General features: G+C 40.7%; 1 protein-coding gene across 2 annotated transcripts in view; it reads left to right on the top strand.

Annotated features, from left to right (window-relative positions):
- LOC121954402 (adhesion G protein-coupled receptor A3) overlaps positions 1-23974 on the top strand; it is a 216533-nt gene extending 192559 nt beyond the window's left edge. For both annotated transcript variants that reach the window (XM_042501885.1, XM_042501884.1), the window contains 3 exons: positions 4147-4292; positions 18510-18605; positions 18849-23974. In XM_042501885.1, the coding sequence (XP_042357819.1) occupies positions 4147-4292; positions 18510-18605; positions 18849-20280 (1674 nt within the window). In that variant the 3' untranslated portion in view covers positions 20281-23974. The remainder of the gene's footprint in view (positions 1-4146; positions 4293-18509; positions 18606-18848) is intronic.
- The last annotated feature ends 1197 nt before the right edge of the window (positions 23975-25171 follow it).

Raw genomic sequence — 25171 nt, 5'->3', positions numbered from 1 at the left:
CTTGGGTGGAAGACCAAGACAACTTAAAAAGAAATTGCCCCAAAATTAGCAAGAAATTAGTAAAAAGTACACAAAAAAGCTGGAAAGTTTAAAAAAAAACGACAACAAAAACAAGGAGACAACCTGAAAAAAGTGCTGAAATAACTTTAAATATAGATTTTTTTTTAAATCATAGATTCCATACAAATCGTGGGCCATTTCTGGCCAAGTTGCTCATTTCCTTTTCCCCATAATTAGGACAGAAATCAAACAAATTTGCTTAAGGCTCAAAGGTTTTAATACTCTTGAATGGTGTCTGAATGCAGCACAAGAAATGTGATTTCGATCCAGGTTTGAAATGTTATCTCATTTAATTCCAAACCTTTCTCACATACACTTTTACTTAAATTATACTCACGAATAAGTATGCTTTTGCAAATTTAGTGTTGAAACAGTGAAAGGGAGTGTGCAAAATGTGGAAAAACAAACAAATGAGCAATGTTGTAGTTTTTGTGGTGATACTGGTGTACTACTGGCATTGTGGGTTACTTGTCTGAGATGGCAGGCTTCTTGTTGGATTTCCCATTTGCTGTCCTGGCAGATGATCTGGGTTTGGGTTGGCATCATTACTTGGTGCTCACTGGCAGTCTGAGATCAGTGGGTGTGCTCATCATGGGATTTTGTATTAGAGTTGTGTTGACTGTCTCTTGCAGGGTTGTTGCTGCCGGTAAGGTGAGAGGCGTCTCGTTAATCAAACTATGGTTTTCACTTTCTGGTCAAAACCAAAAGTGTCAGCTGATGGATTGAGAGGACGTGTTGGTAAATGGCCAGTTTCTTCCTCGTAGTCAAAACCTGATGCACTGCTGTCACAATTACTTAGAATGGCATTTGTTCAGCCAAGGGGATAATTGTATTGGTGCAAGTTGCCCCTGAGGGCTCATCTTGACGGAGGATGTCCAAAACCAGATTTAAAGTCAATCTAAAATATAAAGAGAGAATCATACATGGGGGCAGGTCACTGAAACTGTATTTACAGACTCCTCAGAAGTTCATCTGAAGGACTTTGCCATTAGCACTTCTGGTTGTGCCAAGTCAAACCATGCTGAGTTGTTTACATTACCAGTTTTAACCGGGCATGTTGTGCCAAGTCACACCAAGTCGTGCCCAAGATGGCTCATCTCCAGAGTGCCCAACCGCCTCAGTGTGGGTAACAATAAAGACATGCATTCAGAGGCTACCGGCAGCTACCAACCAACTTTTAAGGTGGATTTTTTTCTTGCATGTCACTCACTGCATGTGTAGACAATGTGAATTAATCAACACACCTTAAATGTCAATTTGTCAACTTTGACCATTCCATTTGTTTTAATTGGCTTTCTTGCATGGGATACACTTCAGTGATAATTGGATATTCAGGGGCTTAAAAAAAAATCATGAATTTCGAACAAATTATGCAAAGTGTAAATATTCTATCTCCTCACTTGGAGAGAAGAGGTGATGTTGAGCGTTGTTCTAGTGCACTGCGGCAGCAGTACACTTATGCTTCACTGACACTTAAAGCAAACTGGAGGAGATGGCATCTGGTGTACGTTCATGCAGTGCTGACAGAAAATTAAAAACGCTGTCAACAGTAAGACAGTTGTTGACTGCAAAAATGCTAGCACGGCGGACAGAAAAACGAGCATCAGTTAGAGACACACCTTTACGTGGGTAGCCCTGCTGCAAATCCCTGTCACGCCTAGTCAGACCAAATCAGGCCAAGCCAGCACATGTGCATTAAACAGACCTTTTCAAACGACAACATAAATGAGTTCACTAAATGAGTCCCTCTGTATCTCCTGTTGGAATGATTGTTAATGCAGTAGCTGACAGGAAGTAAACAGTGACCAAAGCCGTTGCCCTAGCAACAGAATAATAAAAAAAAGGTCTACAGTTAGAAAAAATGGGATTAAATATGTTAACTGGATATTTGTACGGGATATGCTTGAACCCTAATATGAAGACTGTAATTGTGTGGTCTGTATTAGATATTTTGAAAAACAGCCCATTTGACAACATGGCTGTAGTGCTTTATTTATTTGTTATTTAAACTTAGGACATAGCTCTTCTTTGTGGGTGCCGTGGTCTTTTTGCAATTACTACCAATGACCAAAGCGCTGTGCCTTTTTGCAGAGCTCTTTTTCATGCAGTCACCAATAGCTGAATATCTCAGAACCTTACAGAGGCGCTGGTTTTGTAACTGCTGCGCCTGCAGCTATTCTGTCTATCCCTAACTGTATGAAATGTCAGTCGGAAACTGCCACAGTGGACAGAAAAGCGTATCGGCCAGGCGCTAAATAATGCTGATAAGTGCTTTTATCATTGTACAAGTAAGCTTGTTGTCAACCCCTATGCTGACATAATGTTAGGTTAGTTACCCAGCTAACTTTTTTTCATGCAGCGTTGCAAATATGGATGGGGATCGTTAATTTCTATTGATATTGATATCATTATCAAGACTCAGTAATGATCCGAGTCTTTATTAATGCCACTCTTGATACTTTCCTATTATTTGGTGGAAAGATGAGGCAACAATATATTTTTTTTAACAGAACTGGTCTTGCTGTTATTGCTTGCCAAGTGACTGTTTCTTTTAGATTAATTGGAAAACAAATTTATCATCCAAACAAGTGTGTTTTTCAAGTTTCTTGCCAAAAACTAAATTTTCGATTTCCTTATGTTACAGTTGAACGCCTCATGATAACATTTTATTTACCTCTGCCTAATAGCCGTTTTACTGAGCTGACCTTGAATCACAATGAAATCTTGCACAACCTCATTGATTTAGCGAACTAGCTCTTTTTTTGCCAACTTGGATTTCAACAATGGATTACTATACATTAACTGACGTGACTTGTAACAGAGTTTGGGTGTGCTTATTGCTGCTGCTTTAAGTGGATGATGATGAATACTGTGCCGCAGCAGCAGCTGATGGAGTTGAAGGAGGTTGTTTTAACCCGAAGACAGTCAAAGGTGCTGCATTCAGGTTTAGTTTGATACAGACCCACGGGACTCGATAGCAATATCAATAAGCTTTTCGGGTGTTCAAAAATATGGAACTGGGTCCTCAATAGAACCGGATTTTTGATCCTCATCCCTAGTTGGAAAGAGGCGTTCCCCAGAACCCAAGAAAAACTCTATGTGGACATGGGTCCTTAATCAGCCAGTTCTGATCTCTGTGTGCACCCCTACCTGTACCATTCCTGTTCATTTGAGAACTCCTGCTCTTGCCTTATTTCCATATTACAAACACGCTACCTTTCTGTCTGTTCTCTGCACTAATGAAGCTCTGAAGTGTGTGAAACTCTGCCGCAGTGATTGACTTACCACCCGCTCTTTGCTCTCTCAACCAGCTCAAGGACACTTCCAATTAGCATCTGGACTCTGGTACAGCAGCTCCAGTCCCTAGGCCTACCAGGCTGCAGAGGAGCCATTTGATTGGGTGTCTCAGGTTGCTCACCTCATGAACAGACTGACTGGGTGGAGAAAATGTTCAGCGCATTTTAATTTTCTCCCTCTGCTCTCCTCTTTCTCTCTCTTTCCTGTAACTCTCTGCGCTCTTTCCGTGAGCCGGCAAAGCCTTTAAACAAAGTTAGATCAGTTCCCCCCATTCAAACATAATTCATGAATATTAAAACGGGGGAGAGCAGAGATATGTATACAATACATTTTGGAAAACAATCACGCGCTGATAGTTGTCAACGTGACTATCATTTATATTCAGATTTGCTATTCGCAGAGCACACCTCATGTCCTCTAACTCAACTGATAAGGAGCTGCTCAGTATCTGCCAGTATAACCTCACCATAATGCTCTTATCCCAAACAACCTTGATGATTCAATAGCACTTTTTGAACCTGTCTTTCCATTCTTGTATTATTGTCTTTAAGTGGAGGATGAGACAAAGCAGGCAGGTCTTGAAGGAAAACGTCTGTGGAGACACCCTTGGAGTGACATTGATGATGAGTTTGAGAGAGTGACAGCTCTTCCTGAACATCTTTCCTTTGAGTTACAGGAATATAATCGAGTCTGACAGTTTTCACAGAGACATGCTGTACAGTATATACAAGCAAAAGTTCACAAAAGTCAAATAAACATCTTGACGTACCCTCTTTCGCTCTCTGTCAGGTCGGGGTCGTGCTGCACTACTCGTCGCTGTCGACCATGCTGTGGCTCGGGGTGACAGCCAGGAACATTTACAAGCAGGTGACCAAAAAGCCGCCGCAGAGCCAAGATGGTGACCCGCCACCGCCCCCTAAACAGCCCCTGTTGAGGTAAGCACGAGCATCTTCCCAATCCTCCTCAACCCTGACTGCCATGAGCAGAAAAGCACATAAACGGCTATGTATGTGTGCATATGTTTCTTTGTAATTGTGTGTGTGTGTGTGTGTGTGTGTGTGTGTGTGTGTGTATGTATGTGCGGCCAGTGCTGTTGATCTTCTTTGCGCTGTTATTGCTGCTTGCTGTGTGTGTGTCTTCAGAGGCCAGAGACTGGTTCACTGCACCATTATTAGCATCCTTATTTCATGTTTTTCTATCAGTACATGACCCAACTGAGACTGTGAGATGTAAGTAGAAGTTTTATACAGTCGAGACTTTTCCTCGACCAACTCAGCAATATGATTTTAAGCTTGGTTTGAGAAGTATTCTGGTTCTTGACTTGAGTAAAAGTACCAACTAGGGATCAGGATCAAGACCCGGTTCTATTGAGGACACGGTTACTTTTTTTTTTTCTCAAAATCTGTAAATCGATAACATTTGAGCTTATCAATATTGCTGTCAAGTCCCGTGGGTCCTGTAATGTAACATTACACTCAAGTCAAGTTACGTTATTTAAATCCAAACACTGATCAGCACACATCAATTATCCAATAAAGTTTTTGAATATAATTGAATGGCCAGCAAACATTTATTTAACCAAGCAAAGAGGAACACAACCTCTATGGCCAAGCACATCAACACTGTGCATCAAATCAAACCTAAAACTGCAGAGCCTTCAACTGTCTTCGGGTTTAAAAGAAAAGAAACAACTCCTCCAGCTCTGTCGGCACAGCCAGCACAGTGTTCACCTACTTTATAAACTTTGTAACACGTCCCATCAGTTAAAAATATCAATCCAATCTTGAAACCCCAGTTGAAATTGGCAGAAAAAAGAGCTAATTAGCTGAATAAACGAGGTTCCATAAGATTTCATTGAGGCCAAGGTAAATAAAACGTTGTCGCGATGTGTTCAAATGTAACATTAAGAAAAAGAAAATTTTGTTTTTGGTGAGAAACTTGAATAAAACAGTTGTTTGGGTGAGAAACTAGTTTTCCCAGCAATATAAAACAGCTGGTAGAGATGGAATAACAACCTGTTTAACAACCTATCATATCGGTTTTTAATACATAATTAAAACTACTGATGCCAAGATTTTTCAAAGTCAATATCTAAATCAAAATATATGAAAAAAATATTTTGCCTTTCCACCAAATAATAGAAAAGGATTGATAGTGGTATCGATAAGAACTTGGATCGATCAATAAACATTAACAATGTACATCCCTAGCATCAATACAAAAAAACAATGTTCAGCTTTAACATTAAAATCACTGACAGATGAAGAAAATGGCAGTCAGTATGTTTACATGCAGTTAAGCTAAGGTATGATTACAGCTCAATTAGGCTGTTTAATTGGACTACTGTCCTCGTCCCAGTAGAGAAGCACCAGGGGACAATCCATTTATTGACTGGTGTATGTCCAACTCCGTCATGGTGGGTGGCAATATGTCCTCTTTCAGCTAGGACCTTCTTTTGGTTGACCTTTTACATCACATATCAAACAAGTTAGCAAGCTGTTATGTTTTTAATGTACATCTTAACCTGGAAAGTAACTAAATATTACTAGTCAAATATTCTGAAGCATGAATACAAATTCCGTAAAGCACAATGCAACATTGGATTAAATACTTATACTGATGAGTAGTTATACTTTATTTTGCACCATAAATTCTTGCCATCGAATATTGTTCACTTTTTTAAAAAGAATTACAAATATCAGGATGAATATTGTTGAAGTGAAGTGTGTATTCATTCATCGGTGTGTTTGTTATTGTCGTCCTCTCGTTTGTGTGTGCGGATGTGTGTATCGACTACATATTTAAGCAAGTCTTGTTGATTTATGCTAGCTTACGTAATGTTTTGCAGGTGTTTGCTGGCTCACGTTTCCTTTAGACGGAAACAATAGCTGTACACAGAAGAGTTATTGCATTGTTTATCTGCAGAGACGTCCACAGCTAGTTTGCATTTTTTCAAGCCTCTGGCTTTGTTCACTCTGTAGTGACATAGCTGTCAGCTCTTCTGTTTATACCATTTTTGGCTCTCCTTGTGGACTTCATGTCATGTTAAGAAATTGCATTTTTAATCTGAGTCACTGTCAGCCACGAGGGAAGAAGTGTAGGTTTAGAATGGCGATGTTAAGTGAAAATTGAATGCCTAATTAAAGGAGCTGAGTGAATTCCCTTTTAATCAGTAGGTTTTATGGTCTGAGGCCTTTTTCGCTCAGACTCACCTGTTTCAGGTGATATTCAAGCTGCTCAGCAACAATAACTCTGACAGAGGGAGTGGTAAAACACTGATGAGCATCTCTATAACATTTCTGATCAGCCAGTCAAGTTAATATGAATTAGTATTAATGTCATTCATCAGTAGAGCTTTTCTTGCCTTCCCCTGCTGTGCTTGTCTGCACATCACACTATTTTGGGATCCTCATGAAGTTCAGAAAAAGTTTAACTGAAGCAATTTAAATAACGCGACGGCTGGTCAGAGGGAACTATACAGGACTGATAAGCAGCTGTTTTAATCTCAGTACCAAGTTGATCTGACTTAAATAGTCTTGGAAAAACGTGAAGTCACAATAACTGGAAATCTTAATTACTTTATATTTAAGTGTTAAGTTTACTTGAAATTTAGCTGCATTTACTTAATTTTGTGAAGTTATTGCAACTTAAAAATGACAAGATTAATTACCTTGTTTTTTCTAAGTGTTAGCAGCTTCAGTAAACCAAGTTAGTTTGACTTAATGTCAGGGTTTTGCCAACGATGAAGCCAGGAGATCTGCGAGTTCTGTTTTGTTAACTTGTTTGAGAATATGCAAATATGATACATTTAGCAGAATATAAATAGAAATATCTATCACAGTATACTCGGTTTAAGTCACAAAAGCTTGAAAAGATGGATATAATTAAGAATTAACTGACTAGTGTGTAACCAGCAGAATCCAGATAGCATGGGTAAACTTGGTTTAGTGAAGTTGCTAAAACTTAGAAAGATTGAATGAGTTAAACTTGTCATTTTTAAGTTGCAAAGACTTCACAAAATTAAGTCAATATAACTACATTTTAAGTAAACTTAACGATTGGATATAAAGTTGACATAAATTAAGATTAATAGTTATAATTACATTTTTCAAGGCAATCCTAGATATTTTTTTAAAAAGTAAAATCAACTAGTCAGATTTTACAGTGACTTTTAGATACAAATAGGATTATAAATGTGAGTACTACAAATCCTCAAGATCAAAGATTACTTTATTTGTCCCAAGGGAAATTTGTCTTGGACATTAAGGCGGCCACATAAAAATGCATAGTGCCGAAACAGACATAAAATGCATAGAACAGACAGGTGCAAACATAAAGTGCATTCAAGTATGTGTGACACAGCCTCTCATATTACACCCTCTTTATGTTCTGAGTACACTGATAGAGGGATGAAAGAGTTTTTATACCTATTCAGGTATCCGCTCCAGTATTTAACTGGAACCATATAGTGTCTGTCTGATGGAAGCAGTTCATGTGCTGAACACAGGACATGGGATGGGTTACAATGATTTTACTAGCCTTTTTTTACTTTAGACTTTTCATTTTCAAGCACTTTTTCTATTAATTTCCTTGTTTGCTTTTTTTTTTTTAACTTTCTCAATCTTTTTCATTTTTTTTCAGTTTTCTTTTTACAATTTTTTACAATTTATTGCAAATGTATGGGTCATTTCTTCATTTGTTCCTCATTGTCGTCTTCCCATATTTATGAAGAAATCAAGCCATTTTGCTCAGGTTTAAAAAAAATTATAGGTGAAGTTGTTTGCTCAAAGTGATGGGTAAACAGTTAAAAAAAACAACAAAAAAACAACAGCGAACATGACAGATGGTGTTGAGTTTGTCTGATAGGGATGTGGAGTTACATCACATACAAAAAGGTTAGGAACCGGAGCTCCAGCCTGACAATGATGTATAATTTTTGTAGTTTTTAAACATTTTGAAGCCTCAGATCCTGCAGTTTTCCCACAGGTACAGATCCACATTCTTGCAGGCATTTGTCAGAGGAAAATGTCTGGAATAGTTGAACTGGGTGTGCAGTAAAATGTTTTGGCTCAGTTATTCTGTTTGAGGCTTCCTACCCTGCGAGGCAAAAAAGAATGGAGGGCAGATGAATGTCAGAGGAGGAGGAAGACGGAGGAAGAAGCGAACGACTTAAACCAACCTGTTACCATGGCATCACCCCCATGCTATAACTAATTACCTCAGTCACCCAGGAGGCTGCTGAGCCAGGAGCTTTATCACAAATCTAAATGCATTTAGCCTTTTGACCCATTAAATTCCTATTTGCTCAGACACACACATCAGATTGAATTTCTGCTTTTTGTGATTTTCTTTTTTTAATTTCTCAACTCATTCTCCACTTCATTCCTTTTCTGCTTACTCGCGACTTTTGGCATGTTTAAGAGGATCAGCTTTTGGACACATGCGGTGCTCCTCCTCTGTGGTGAGAAGGTGCTGTGTGAGCTCTTCTGCACAACGCAACCGTTGCCGCAGAGCTGCACTCCAGAAGCATCAACCAGAAATCCTTTTAAGGGAAGGTTTGAGAGCAGAGATATGGAGGCAAACAGAGGCTGCACCGTAACAAATGCCTGTTTGTCATTTAATCTTGTATTCGCCTTTAGAGAGTCATTTTCTTTAAAGCTGATGGGAAATATGAAGTGGCTGTTTCAGTTGCCGGATTTTTTTCTTTTTCTTTTTTTTTTATTTCATTAAAAAATATTTGGAAGAGGATATGGAGGATGACCCCGGACAAAAATGATTTACACATGTGGAGCTGCACTGAATATGAACCCGACTTAATATGTGCTTTTAGACTTGCTTTCTGTGGGCTGTTTTAGAGGATTATTGCGACACATGTTGAAATCACATGGATATTTATTACCCATATACACAAAGTTTTCATTGGTTCAGGGGTTCCTGATGGCATTAGCCAAATTTTAACTATTTAATATTATTTAAATTTGTTAAAAAAAAAAAACAACACAGAACCAATAACTTGTATTATCTTGCAGGGATATAGGGATGTGGACTAACTATTCAAATGTATTAACATACAAACAAACATACAAATTTACTTTAACTAACTGTGTTTTTTTTTTAACTGCTACATTGCAGGTTCAAACCTTAGTTGTGGGGGTCCTTCCCCCGTAATATGCCGTCAATCATTGGGCATATTAGTCACAATATGAACATGCATTTGCTGGTTTATTTACTTTTTTTGTGAACCTCAAACCTTACAGTTCAAACTAATATCTATAAAAATCTATAAATGAGCAGTATGATATGTCTGACATTATTAAAATCTGCTCAATAATATTGTCTTCCTGTAGAGTCACTGAAAAGCGCTGAGGATAAGGAGCCCGCCAGATAAGGATCCCCTCACCCTATAAACGGCACTTTCCTTGCAAAGCAAATCCTCAGACACCTGCGTGATTGGGGGCTTTAATGTAGAACGTTCTCGAGGCTCTCCCATCATGCACCGCTCTTGTGAATGAGATAATTTGTCTGGGGGCAGGCGGAGGGATCGTGTGGCGCGGCAGTCGAGTTGATCCACAGTGATTGACTGTAATGCTCCCCGTCAGACAGGCTCATGCAATGAGACTTAGCAGCTGGAGACAAATCAATTTCTCCTCTGAGCCCCCCCTCTCAACAACCGACCTATTCCTCCTCCTCTACCTCTTCGCCTGTCCCTCCTCTCCTGACAGGATCTGATGGCGGATCCAGCAGACCATCACACTGACCCTCTGTCAGAATTTTGCTACGCCGTGTTGGACCGCACACGTCAAACGCCTCTGTTCATGCCATTAGCTGACAGTCATCTGGCCTGATGGGTGCAGATCATTCCTATAAAGCAACACTTGACTTTGAAAGAACATTTTCTCTTGTAGTATAGAATCCCCAGCATCTGTTGAATGTCACCACCAGCATTTCTCCCCAGCTGTCAATATTAGGAACTTCAAACAGGCAATTTCAGTTCTTAAAAGCCCATTCTGAGACAGAGAGTAAAATGATATCACATAGATCAGCTTCTCTCTGGTTGGGGACGCTTCAGAAAAGCTACTCTTAGCTTTTGAAAGGAAAATGGCTAGTTCCAGTGACTGGTGATGCATGAACTATGAAATAAGTGTATTAAAAAATGAAATGGTCCAGTGAGGTTTAATATCTCTCTTAAAATCACAAAATGGCCCGACACCACTGGAGAGAACATTAAATGAATACACTAGACTGTTACACTTTGCATTCTTAAAGCAATTGTTTGATGTTTTCAGAAAATTTGGTTGTTTGCTTTCTTGTCGAGTCATGAGAGAATTGAAGCCACTCTCATATCTGTCCATTAAATATAAGGCTACCACTAGCAGCCAATTAGCTTAGTTTAGCTTAATTTCTGGAACAGAGTAGAGCAGGGTCTCAACAGGGGGCAGTGAGGTTTCTCAAATTGTTTCTCAAAAAGCCCTGAATCTTTTAGAGCCCTTACAACAAACTTGTTATATCAATTTTGTCCCGTTTTGTGGGTCTGTGAATGCAGCACAGGTGGAATTGGCGGCTTTTTTCCCCTCAGCAACAGTTTAAGGAGTTTGAGTCATGGAGGATAATTGATTTAATCAATCAGAGCTGATCAGATCAACGGATGAGAGGAGGAGCAGCTGGTGTAGAGTAGAGGCAAACTTTTAGACCCTGCACAATTAATGGTCAAGTTTCATTCTCATTGTGGCTGGCATTATGCTGCTCCATCTGTGCCCGGAGTACACTCTGCGCTCCAGTAGAAATATTCCAACAGTGCTCCTGTCGAACAGTCTGGCTCCAAAAATGTAAACTCAAGATACGGCTTAGGAGGTTTTAAATGAAAGTTGATAATATGTTATGTTTTAACCAAATTCCCACCATATGTTATGTAGCTTAAAAACAGTAACTCTTTTTAGGGGCAGGAGTGAAAATGAGTCATCCTCAACATTTGTTGTGTTATGGTTTCAGAATGATGAAGACAGTTGGTGTGATGTTCAGTCAAGTTTATGTTCATGTGTTTGTGTCCAGTCCCTGTTTTATTTTGAAAGTGCTCTCCTTGTTTTTAGTGTTATTTTTCCTTCTTGAGGTTTCCGGCCTTTGTTGATTAGCTCATGTGTTTCACCTGTCTTCTTTCACTAACCTGTGTTTGGTTGGAACTCAGCCCCTTTGTATTTAAGGCCCACTTTTTCCTTCATTTATTTGCCAGATGTACAGATGTCATTGTTGGCTTTGTGTGTTCATGCTCTCCAGCCATGTTCTCATGTTTGATTCCCTGGTTTTTGACTCTCTTGTGTTTTATGAACTTTGTTTCATGTGTAATTTCCCTAAACACATTTTTCTGCCTTTGCCGACTGTCCTCATGTTTATGAACCCCAGTCACCCAAGATTTGGATCAGATAAACTGTTCATGGTGTGTGGTGCTTTCTCTCCAACTGAGTGCCAGCATTTTACTTAATTGTTACAGTTGGAGAGCAATTACACACAAAATAGGATGTAGGCTGTACAGGATGATTTTTTTTTCGTTGATAACCATTATGTGTTTCCCAAATTATGTACAGATTTTAGGCCCTTCCATTTTCTAAAATACCTTGAAAAATAGTGCATATGTCTGCTGTGAATGGGGGAAAAAATGCCCCTAGCCCCCCCTGAGTTTGGGTCTAGACCCAAATGTTTACAACATCTGGCTCCTTCCCTGCACTTGAAACAGAGGGGAACAGCTAGCTTGGCTCTGTCCACAGTGTAACAATTTCTGAATAACCAAAAAACAGTGAGGCACATAACTCCTTATGTAACCACAACCTACAAGTTTTTACAATTTTTGTGCCAGTTAAACGCAATTGAATGGGTAAATTACTGAGTTTTAGAAGGGCTGTTACCTTTGTACAGGGCCAGATTAGCACTTGCCCTATTTTCTAATCTTTATGCTAATCAAAGGTAACTGGCTGCTTGCATTAGCTTCATATTTAATGGTGATGGTATGGATATGGATAGAAGTTAGCAAATGTGCATATTTCCCCCCAAAATTAATTACTGCTTCAAAATTAGCTCACTTCAGACATGCAGGAATTTACTTTAAGGGGAGTATATTAGGCATGGGCAGTATCTTAGTATCACATTATACCAGGGTATTAAGAAATCCCCACAGTGTGATTTTGAATACCATCAAAAATACAGACCCTCATCTTTCTTTTAACTTTCATTTAAGATGTTTTTGATGCAGTGCAAATCACATACACTGGAGGTTAAGCCCGGGCCACACTGCATGCGTGAGCAGTGTGTGTTCACATTAGCAGCGTTTGTTGTTGCGGCGCTGCTGCAGAGCTGCCTTCTATTAAAACTACTGTATTTCCACAATTAAAAGCACATACTCCACTCATTTATGAAGCCATGCAAGCTACTACGGGTATTGTGTTTCCTCATTTTCCTCATATCTGTGACAAATGAAGATTATGAAACTGTTGTAAAAGCTGATATAGAGTCAACATAATTATCAAAAAAAACACTGTCTGTTTTTGCCAAAACTATATGTGTTACATTGAAAAAATCAGCAAGACTTAGTTTCTCTAGATGTGCCGCAGCTGAGCAGCACTGCTCACGCCATCAGTGTGGCTCCTCTAACATGGTAACATGGGGACCAAAAAAAAAAACCCCAAAGCAACAGGTTCCACAACATGGAATTCTTAGTTTCAGTAAAAGAGAGAAACATAAATATAGCAGGTGTATGGTTGCATTTCTCTGTTTTAATAGGGAAAATTGGTGTAAGAATATTACCTTTAGTTGACATCTCGTGAGTGTATTGTGTATTAAGTTGACTGAAAATGGCAAGACAGCACACTGATACACACATGATGTATACCCCAGTGAAATTCCAGACAGGTATGAAGGTAAAACTATACCGTCCAAGCCTTATATTACTGTTGCATTTTTTAGCTTTACCCATAAGCCTTTGCCCTGTGTTGGAGCTCCATGACCATCCGTTGTCCCCAGCTGTGCTATGTATATCCTGGACCAGGTCCAGAGAGAGGACAACTCGTAGTCCCAAATCAGAGGACAGCGCATAAGCGGAGGAACAAGGATGGGAGGAGAGAGTCACTGTGTAGCTGCTGCTGGCTAAAAAGCACTTCAGGGTCTATTTATATCAGATGATTGCTGTTCCTAAACTCACTCAAAAAGCACAACCCTGCATACACAGCCATTTTGTTAGAGTTTGAAGGCCGTCTTTAATAGAATGGCCAACAGAAATGTGTGTGTGTTCACAGATGAAACGGCAAAAGAATTTTAATGTGAAGGAGCACTTTTTGAATACAACAGAGCATGTAGATGGTACTTAGATCACACGTGATTTGCATTTTTTTGCATGGACACTACATGTGCTTTGTTGGGGAGAGGCCTGCAGGATGCACAAGCAGGCTTTCCGAGAGGGGGATAAAGGGGAATGAAGCTTATAAAGCGCAGGGTGCTTTAACATCCACTAGTTCTTCTCATTTATGCTTATCTGGCTGACGGGTGTGTAAATGGCTTTCTGTTGGAGGAGAGTCCCCCGGGGGAACCGTTCCACTCAGAGACAGTGACAGGCCGGTAATGCCGCCACCACCATCACCACCCCCCCTCCTCTTCCATCCACCCAACCTTCCCTCGCCAAACCAGCCCAGACAAACATCTTGATTGTAATTGAATTTTTGCGACGGGTGCTGTGTGACAGAGGACAGATTGGGAGAGAGAGAGAAAAGGCGAGGAAGCTGAGGATGAAGATGGAGGAAGATGGAGTGGTGGAAAGGTTACGGCAGTGACAGAGGTTGAGATTGAACTGGCAGGAAGAGGAAATAGCATAGTGTTATGGAGGAAAGTGGATGACAGTGCAGAGAGCGGGGACAAGGACAGTGCAGAGAGGGAGCTGCTGGGGATTAGCTTTGTTCCTGCGCTGAATTCTAAAGGCTCATCATATGTATACTGTGACGCAAGTGCATTGTGCAGACACTTGCCTTCATACTGCGTGTACCTGAAGAATTAAAACGTGTATTCACGAGGCAGCAGATGAGGGCCGAATCATCCCAAGCCGACATTAGAATACCTTTTTTTTTTCTAAGAACTTCCAATTTTACACCACGTAAGCATAACTAATCATGGCGATACCACAGGGAGGTACAGTCGTGTCAATGTTAATAGCATGGCAGAGAAAACAGCGACATAGTTTTTTCTTTTCAAAGCTCCATGCCATTGTTATTGTCATTTTTTCACAGTCTGCTGCTGAACTTATACTTCACAGTCTGATACACCTTGCCTTGTTTAATTGCACCTTGCAGACGTTAAGCGTGGGGTGCTCAACACTTTTGAAGAGTGTCAGCTGACATAAATGACGTATGCAATGGTTGCACGACCCGACTTTGCACGTCACGCACCTGGTGATGTTTATCGCAGACAACGTCATATTTCATCGCACAATTTGATTTGACTGCCGTCGCCATGGAGATAGCAGTTTTCAATTTACACTGACTCAGACCTGCATTCAGTAGGACACTCTTCAAAAGTGTCAAGCACCCTGCCATAAATCAAGCTATGATGGTTTAAATTGCCTCACTCATTAAGTATGTTGACTTTTTTGTGTGATGTATTGCTATTGCTCATTTCCTCTGAAGTTTAAGCAGCATTATACTACTCGTTCCATTAAAAGTACAGCATCTGCATCATTTTGATGGTACACTGACATGGAACAGGGCTTGCCCACCTGCATTACAAACACCTGCTTCTGTGCTATAGCTGAATTTCCATCAAAGTCTTTCAGTATAGTACCTATAGAGAGAGAGTTTCTGTCGATGGGATAATAAAAATAATGGGTATGTGCATTGACTCATTTTCAGGCAAGAGCAGGGGGGTGAGCACACTGAATAAAACTCTGACACATTTTTTTTCCCCAAATGTGGATTAGATTATATGCAGTTCACATAATTCAGTTGCAATTAATATACATTTTTTAAAGGTGTTAAGATCCATTCATTACTAAAAGTGTGTGTCACCCAAGAGAGACAGTAAAAACAGATGGACTGGTCAAAGTTGTCATACTGAAATTTAACGTGTGTTGATGGATTCACATTGTCAGCTCATGCACTGAGTAACATTACAAGTAAACATTCCACCTTAAAAGTTGCTGGCAGTCAGCCCGATGGATTTTGATGGAGCCATGAAGTATTTTTTTCTCAGTCTGTAGCTACTGCAAGAGGCTACAAAACATCCTTTCATTTTATAGTTATAGTTAACTAATATATGAAAACTTGTCACAGTATGAACAGTGGTTAAACCAGCCACAACTCAGTGTCGATTCTCTACTGACCAATGAAAAGACTGCAGGGTTTTGTTGCTCTAACTTTTAGTACCAGATCTGTGTGCTAGGTACACTGAGCAGAGGGGTGACAAAAAATAGGAACAGTTCCAAAGGTACCAAAGGGTACCATCAACAACTTTTCACAATGGAAATGCAGAACAATGTGTACTGAACTGAACTGAGCAAAAGGCCAGAGATAAAGTAAACAAAAAATAAATTAATTGGTTACCATTTAAGTTACCATTACTCACAACTAACAACAGCCAAACAGCCAAGTGTACGTCCCTGTCACTGTTAATCATGAAAGATTCCAACATTGGCTGTAATGTTACCAGCGTCATCATGTCACAGTTTTTTGGATGCATTCAGATGGTCAGCAAACTGTGTATGTGGGCTGAAATGTTAGCAGTATTTCAGCAAAACTAAAACATTCTTTCATTCCTGTATTAGTGTTCATCTTCGTGTCACAATTCGTGTGCAGACTGTGCAGAGTCATATTTGTGTAAACCATGTAATATTACACTGCCCTGTCAGTTGAAATAGTTCTTTTCGTATTTACTGGTTCAGTTTGTCAACAAATGCATGCGCACAGATGTCCACGAGACTCTGTCAGACAGGGATGACTCAATAAGGTTACAGCCTGCATCTTTCATTAATTACATTAGCAGGAATGCACATGCTGCTCCTGGATTGTGGCTGCTTTCCTGTTAGCCCTGAGACAGAGTCGGTAATTGTGCAGGCATATGTATTCAGGAATTATGTGCCAGTCCAAAACTTTAGGGGCGCCAAATCCCAAAAATATGAATCAGCATAATGTTGTTTTAACCCCTGGAGCAACACTTCTTCCCTTGTGCTGCTTTCAGACAAGAATTTAAACCTAAAAAAGGGAATTAGGGAACTGGAAGAAATTTGTGGATTTAGAAAAGCTTTGGAAAGAATGTCCAGAAAACTGCATTTGTGATCATTATTCTATTCTTTAAATGTATTTACAGAATTATTATAATTTTTGAGCTGGTTTTTTTTTGGGTCATAGGGTTAATAAGCCTAATATTATATGACATATGTTATATGTGATAAGAATGTCTTTTCTTTTTTTTTTATTTTGTTGAACTGTATCTATAACAATCTGTCAAAGAGCACAGTTTCATTGTAGGTGCCAGGGAAATTTAATTATTCTGTAAATGAAAGTAATCCCATTTCCTACCTGTAAACTCCTCATGAACCTCATATGAGCAGTGCTTTACCAAGCTTTTCATGTCAGTGAGCGTGGGAGAGGAGAGTTTGTACTGCTGCTGTCCTGACAGCTCTCGGGAGCGGCGCTGCTAACAGGACAGCTGGTTCTGAGGGCAGTGATGCCGTAACAAAGGTCGGAGTCAGTTCTGCTTGAAAGGATGGACAGAGGAGGGTACACTAAAAAATCTGACAAGTTGATCTCACTTCAATAATCTTGGAAACAGATTGCCTTGAAAAAGGAAAGTAAATATAACTTTTATTAACTATTAACTATTATTACTATTATTATATTCTTAATTTATGTTTATTTTATATCTTATTCATTTACTCAAAATTAAGCTGTATTTACTCAATTTTGTGAAGTTGTTTCAACTTAAGAATAACAAGTGAAATTGCCTTGTTATTTCTAAGTGTTAGCAACTGACTTAACTTGATCATGACAAAGAGGATTTTGTCAATGATGAAGTTAAGAGATCTGTGAGTTCTGTTGTGTTAACATGTTTACAAAAATACAAATATGATTGACTACTTTGCATCCAGCAGAATACAGATAACTTAACTTAGAAAGATTAATTTAAGAAACTTGTCATTTTTAAGTCGCAACAACTTAAAAAAAAAAATCAAGTAACTATAACTAAATTTAAAATAAACTTAAGATAAAAAGTGAACTTAATTTAAGACTAATAGTTTCATGTACTTACATTTTTCAAGGCAGTTGGTTTCTAGATTTGTTTAAGTAAACTCAACTTGATGGATATAATATAATATAATATAATATAATACAATATAATATAATTTTACAATGTAGCCACAGCTGACTTCTTGCATCTGATGTGAATTCACACCTTTAGTCTTTGAATGTAAAGAGGAAACCAAAGCTACTTACTAGAGAATGTTTGCAGGTTTGTCAGTCAGGATCATTGCAAAGTATCCCAATCTAAGCTAAAGGTACAATCTCAGAAAGAAGGCTTCTACAAACATAAGTGTATTCATGTTGACATCTGGCTGTAAGAAACTCCTGATGCTTTGCAGCCCAAAACTGAATCTAAATTCAGTGTCTCCTTCTGCTCAAATGCAGGTTTCTCTCCACATCTCCTGAGCTGTTATGATCAGCAGATGCCACAAATTGCAGCAATGAGCGCTGACAAGTCAATCATGCTTACATCGTCGAGAAACAGATTTGTTTTCAGAGTAAAATTCACGCTTTGGTTTGCGGCAAAGAAAACAAACTGTAGGTGTGATCGCACCCGTGGAGTGTGATCATCACAAACACATTGACAAGCTCAAAAGTCATATTTGAGGAAAATGGGGGGATAACTGACAGATATGTTCTCATGCCTGTTCCTGGGTGTCATTGTTTGTTTGTGGTGAGCTTCAGTCGCTGCACCAGTCTGTAATCTTATTTTGTCTGTTTGGATCGTGTGGTTATTATCTTCCTCTTGTCTAAAACTGGTTCTCAGTCACATTTTTGACAGCATGCTGTTGTAATCCAGATGTGAGATTTGTAAATGCCTTTTCACGCCAAACTTTCTTCTTTCTTATTCTTTCTGCGTCTGTGTGTCCCTCTGTCACCTCGCAGATTTTATTTAGTCAGCGGTGGAGTGCCCCTCATCATCTGCGGGGTCACGGCAGCCGTCAATATAGACAACTATGGCAGCGGGGAGCAGGCGCCGTAGTAAGTCGGACATTTGTTTCTGCTCTCAAGGTTAAATAACACACTGTGTTGAAGCTTCTAAAACAAGGTTATATGTGTATACAAAACGTGGTTATGTTTTCACTGTGTAGACAGCATATGTGGGTGTTAAAGCTAAAGGTTTCATTGGAAATTATTAAACAAGTGGTGATATTCTGCAGGTATTTAAAAAATGTGAGCATAAATCAAAGGATTAACATGCACTGATACTCGTGTGTGTTGCAGCTGCTGGATGGCGTGGGAGCCCAGCCTGGGAGCCTTCTTCGGCCCCGTGGCCTTCATCGTCCTGGTGACATGCGTCTACTTCCTCTGCACCTTCATCCAGCTACGGCGACACCCCGAAAAGAAGTACGAGCTCAAGCAGCTGACGGAGGAGCAGCAGAGGCTGGCTGCCATCGATGTGCCGACTCACTGCCACCAGCAGGGCGCCGAGCCCGGAGCTATGGCAGCCCCAACCGGTGGTGGCCACTGTCCTGCTGGCTGCCCAGGCGTTCCCATCAACCCTGCACTGCTGGCGAATGAGCACTCCTTCAAGGCTCAGCTACGAACGGCGGCCTTTACTCTTTTCCTGTTTCTGGCCACGTGGACTTTCGGGGCGCTGGCCGTGTCACAGGGCCACTTCCTGGATATGATCTTCAGCTGCCTTTATGGTGCCTTCTCCGTCACTCTTGGCCTCTTCATCCTCATCCATCACTGTGCCAAGCGTGATGATGTCTGGCATTGCTGGTGTTCCTGTTGTCCCGGACGACAAGCCAACGCCTGCTCTGGCGCCCATGGGCCCGCTCAGGCGCGGCCCAAGGTCAATGTGAATGGAGACACCCCCGGGCACGGCCATGGTCACAGCCACTGCCACCATGACTCGCCATGTCCGGGTAAAGCGCTGATGAGCTGCAGTCATGGCAGTATAGGTCACTGTAAACACGCCACTCTTCCGTCCTCGCAAAATCACGTAACGTGTCTGGCGCCGGTGACGCCGTGCTGCGCCGCACTGCATAGCCAGCAGCTGATGGAAGAGGAGCCCGCGGCCACACACGTGCTGCTACATGCCGACCCAGAGGGTTATCGGCCAGGGATCCAGTTGCACCCCTGCTTAAAGAGCAGCAGCAGGACTAAAGGCCGTCACTTTAGCCGCCGGGCTGGGGCCAGCACCTGTGGGGCGGCGAGTGAGAGGGAGTACGCCTATCACATCCCTTCCAGCGTGGACGGAGGCAGCGTGCACAGCTCACACACTGACAGCCCGCACAGCACACATGAGCGTCACGCCCACGTCTGTCCACATCTGGCCCACGAAGGCCACCACGATGGGCATCACACATGCCACGCCGCTGCCGCCACCACGCACGAGGCCCTGGCATGCCATAATCCCTGCCACAGGCACATCTGCTGTGCCAAGGCAGACCTTTTCCCTTCCTTGTGCCCGGCAGAGGCCGGCGACACGGGCATCTTCCTGTGCGGCTGCGGCAAAGTGGCCGAGCAGGACCCGATGGCGACACATCACCATCTGGAGATGCACGCCCCGCGCAGACAATCCTACCCCCAGAACCCACCCAATCAGAATGGGATTCTAAAGGGGGGCCTGCACGAAGGACTCCTGTTCACATCGGACAGCACAGGGAATATACGCACTGGACCCTGGAAGAATGAAACTACTGTGTAGTGTGGAAAACACGGGAGATAGGCAGCACGCCTCGTCCCGCCAAAAATAAACCCTCGCCTCCCTTTCTAGAATTTAAAAAAAAAAAAAGGAATTGAACATTTTAAACATCACAATCAGCGTGGGATATTTTTATTTTGATGTCCTCATGTTTCTATGTGTGCTGTTTTACTGTACAGAAATCTGATACCATGTAAATGCTCCTTGAAGAGCGAACATACACAAAAACAGAACCCAGAAGAATTTATGAAACGTGTCGCATCGCGCCATCAGATGTAATTGAAGGTATTTCCACTGTTCCATATTACTACAGATCTCTCTCTATATATATATACAAGAAAATGAATGGTTGTATGTATGAATATGTGTGTGTTAGTGCTCAAAGGCAACACGCTGCAAGATTTTTTTACACTTTGAATCCATCCAATGATGACAGTGAACCTCCAGTACTTTAACGAACTCTTGGCATCCATGTTTTAGACGACTAAACCAGCAATTTTAGACTTCATGGGTATTTTTGCCATTCAGTCAAGCAACTGTGAACATCCACTAGAGATTTTCTAAATAATATACAAGGATACTGTCGCTTGCCAGAGGTGTGTGTGGATGCCAGTTGAGTGGTGAAAATTCAAAGCAACAGAAAAAAAGAGACGTGAAATTAAGCATCCTCTTCCAGGTTGGTATTGATCGTGCTGTCTGTATGATGTCTTCACTGTTGTGTTCCCTTTTTTTGCTGGAGAGAAGTAAATAACGGCAGCATCAACAGCAAACAGCGTGGCCGTTGTGAATAGAGAGTTGGTGTCATTGACTCATTGGATCCAGTGCAATTTTTTATTAACACTGTGCCACAGAGAGCCAGGTCCTCACAGCCAGTTCATTTCCAGACTAGTGTGCAGGTTTTTTCATTTGTTTCTCAGCTTGCACATGCTATATCAGGCATTAAAAAATGAGCAGATGGTTCTCTTGAAAAATAAAACAAACATTTTAGGAGAAAAATGTGAATGTGATTACAAAAAGAAACAACAAGCTGCTTTTGGAAAATTGCCTGTTATAGGTGTAGTGCTGCCGGAGTGCACCAAATACCACCATGTCCACTTTTTTCTCAAATTTCTGTTGAAATTCCAATATAATTTTTTAAAGATCCAGTGATCACTGAAGTGTATCTCAGCAGGAGAGCCATTAAAATCAAGGGACTTATTGATTTGGTAAGTAAAATATTGTATCTTTAAACTGCTTTAGTAGTTTAAAAAGTCATTTCAAGATAAATTTTGGTGTGGTAATACTCCCAAACAGGGTTATAGGCTTTTTAGTTTTTAAAAATCCTGTAACGTTATCCCCAACGTTATCCTTCTCGGCTCAGCTGCCTGCTCTACCAGTAGACACTGCCCTCTGTTGGTGCATGCTGTGCACTACATTGCCACAAAACAGCATCAGTTTATATGAATGAGAAGCATCTGTATTTTATTCATTTGATGATGATAATTTAGGCCCACTTCCAAAACAAAATGTATCTGAAATATGTGAAGGTGCACAAGTAGCTACAATTTGGACAGGCAACAGCAATGAAAAACAGTGTTAGTGTTAGGGGTCCTGAACTTGGTCTTTGAAGAGATTATGCTAGATGTAAATAGTTGTAAACAGCAGTAAATGGAGTTTGCTTTGAAGAGCATCTCCAGTGAAACTACGGCTAAATACTACCATCTACTGAGATAAAAGAGTATAACAGGACTAAAAAAAAATGTAAAATTCTCAACATGATGAAAATATTCAGAAAATTCGTCCAACGTTTGACTTTATAGAGACTTATGTTACCTTACCATCGCTGTTACATAACCTTTGAAATATACCACAGCTAAATTGTGCGTGAGCATGTCATTGGTGTGCTCCGGTACTTAAACAAATAGCACTACACCCTTGCTGCCTGTGACCAACGTTCTTTTATTTTCCCTCTTAATAGAATTTAATAAAACATTTAACCAACCTCACCCACTATTAGCTAAAGCCTCAAAGTGACACATGGCAGCAATTAGTGCAAATCTAGTCACTGTATTCTTTATTTATTTTTCACTCGTCTCATAAAAGCCCCAAAGCATGCACGCCTTGTTGTATCTAGCCATGTGCTGTATTTTAACTGTATAAATGAATGCCCATCCATAGACATATTTGCCTTGCAGCTTGCCATGTATCATTTTTGTTACACCCTTGAATTAAGCTTAACTCCCAACAACTACTGTACTATTCCCCACTGGTGATCTCGATTTAACAAGGCTAAGTTTATCTGAGAATCCAGTTTAGAAAGTCAGCTCGTGGCTCAACGGTTCTGCTTTGGTAACTTGTGTCAGGAGAGGTCGAGGTTGAAATATAGATCTTTTATCTATGTTTTTTCTTTATTTTGTTACCATGAAGGTCACATTCTCTTTGAAGAATTGCCACTCAAAAGAGAAGGCTCTGTATTGATCTAGCAGCACTTGTTTGTTTTATGAATGATGATATTGAGTATGATACTCCTGGCAAAACCACTCGCAAATTTCGTCAGAAAAGCCAACCCCCCCACCCCCCGAAAAAAAAGATACACCCAAGCAGGGCATACTATAATCTCACAGCAAAGCCCTCTCTCGCGAAAAAACCACCTCGGCATGCACCGTCTCTTTATCCATCCTGTGCACTCTTGTCTGTGTATATAGAATCAGTTTCTGATGAATTATTTTATATGAGATTTAAGATATTTAAGAATAAAAATAAGTCTATATGTAAAGAAAGTTGTATGGGGAAAAAAAACCTGACCTCTCAATGTTAATGCTCAGTATCTGAGTTTAGAAATGTCATTTTTTTCTTCGTTTTCTAATGCCTTTTCTTTCTGTTGCAAATTGAGTTGAATTCATAAAGTATGCAGACTCGCCGTGTGTTGTGAGTTTTATCCTGTCATATCAGAAATAGAAATGCACTACCCATAATAACATTTGGCCTGCCAGAGTAGAATTTGTCACTTATGTTTATTATAGAAATGTTTGTTCAGACAGAACTGTTTGAATTAAAAAAAAAAAAGTGACAAGACAAAAGAGAGATATTAATGTGATACTCCCTTTATTTGGACATCAGGCTATGACTAGTGGAAGGAGGCCCTAGTAGACATCAGAAGTGATGCATGAACCTCATAGCTTTGCACAGGGCCACGAGTTATTTCCAGGGTCTGAGACAAAATGGGATATTATGGGCTCAACTTATGAGTTATAAAACAGTGGCCCGCAATTGATCACACAGTGTGGGCTCCTTTGAGCTACCTTAGATGCTGGCAGTCAGTGGCCCTTGGCTTTATAGTTATTGGAAAGGGATTTGTAACAGTATCACAACGAAACATTTGAAATCTCCTGCTAAACCCACATTAAAGTGAGAGAACACGGGGCTAGGTTAATTGCTGTACAACATGTGTATTTGCTGGTGGTGGTTTCTTAGAGGCAGCCTGAGCTTTTTCAGTGTCTGTGAGACGATGTGTTCATGGGCCACGGTAGGCCAACTTCTCTGTTGTCATCAGTAGCAGATGTACTGCCCTAAACAAGCTTGCTGACTTAGTTTCAGCTCACCGGACGGCTGCTGGAATTCTTCACCTGTGGTACTGTGACAAAACCTAAAGCCAGTTTTCACTTTTTTCTACATTGACACAGATTCCAATAAATGTATTTTTTCACCATGCAACGGATGAGAGCATCTTTGGCTTGTGTTTGTGTGTCCGCCACGTTTGTGTGTGTGTTTGTGTGTGCATTCAGCTTGTATGACGATGAATGTGAGTGAAAGAAAAAGCCTGTTTTTTTTGTTGTTTTTTTGTCTCAATTCTCACCGTAATGTGTTTATTTCTTCTGACAGCGTGATGGAGATTGAGATGCCTTACAGAGCCACCACAGGGGAGGAATTCAAACGATAGCAGGCTTGACTGCCGCTGTGTGTGTGTGCATGTGTGTGTGTGTGTGTGTGTGTGTGTGCATGCCCAGACCTTGTACACATACATGCACAGGCATCCACCTATGCACACATCGCCCAGGAAATGAGACAGTGTGTCTTTCGTGCATCACAAATCACACCCAGGTTTGACAGGCCATGAAACGCCTGAACACATTTAATATGCAGCTGGATTTTTTTTTCTTTTCCAAGGCCGCGCCGCTTCCCCCCTCCCTCCTTCCCGACCATCAGATTATTCGTCTGACTGAAAGCCATGTGAAATGTCAGAGCCCATCTCTCGTTCTCTGTCTGCTATGAAGACCCAGACTGAACATGAGTACTGCAGGGTGTCCATTAAAGGTGAGTCATTGACGTCTGAAGCTAGTATCTTTTCAAGAAAAAAAAGTGTGCTGCAGTGTCAAATGAGCTGCAGTGGTGATTATATAGATAATGAGGATAAGGCTACGATGGCTTTAATTACCGGGGGTGTCTTTGAACCAGTGAGTGTGTTTTGCCACAGAGATGCTGTCGTTGTAAAACACAGAGAGTCAGTAAAGCAAAAGGATGCTTCTTCACCATGTGGTTGTAAGACAGCAGGCCGCGGTAGGTTGGACCGCGGTGATTGGCGAAGGGAGAAATTGGCCCAGGATGGCATCTGTTTCATTAAAAATTCATCTGCTTTTAGTAACACAGATGTGTGTTTATGATACAATTAACTGTGTTTTAATTTCGTGTTGTAATAAATAGGTGTGTAAATACAGAGCATGTGCAGAGTGAGAGGGAGACCAGGGCCGTAGCCAGTAGAGTCAACACTGGGGGCTCCAAATCTGTTTTGGGCACCCCCACCCAAAAAATAATCAGAACTCCTATTAGCCTATACTCTATGTAATTTATCATACGCAAGTAAAGCTTTACAGTATACTATACCAATATGCAACAAATAAAAACCACTACATACACA

This window comes from Plectropomus leopardus, chromosome 15 (genome assembly GCF_008729295.1).
Source record: "Plectropomus leopardus isolate mb chromosome 15, YSFRI_Pleo_2.0, whole genome shotgun sequence".
Classification (NCBI taxonomy): Eukaryota; Metazoa; Chordata; class Actinopteri; order Perciformes; family Serranidae; genus Plectropomus; species Plectropomus leopardus.
This window is presented reverse-complemented; position numbering and strand designations above follow the sequence as displayed.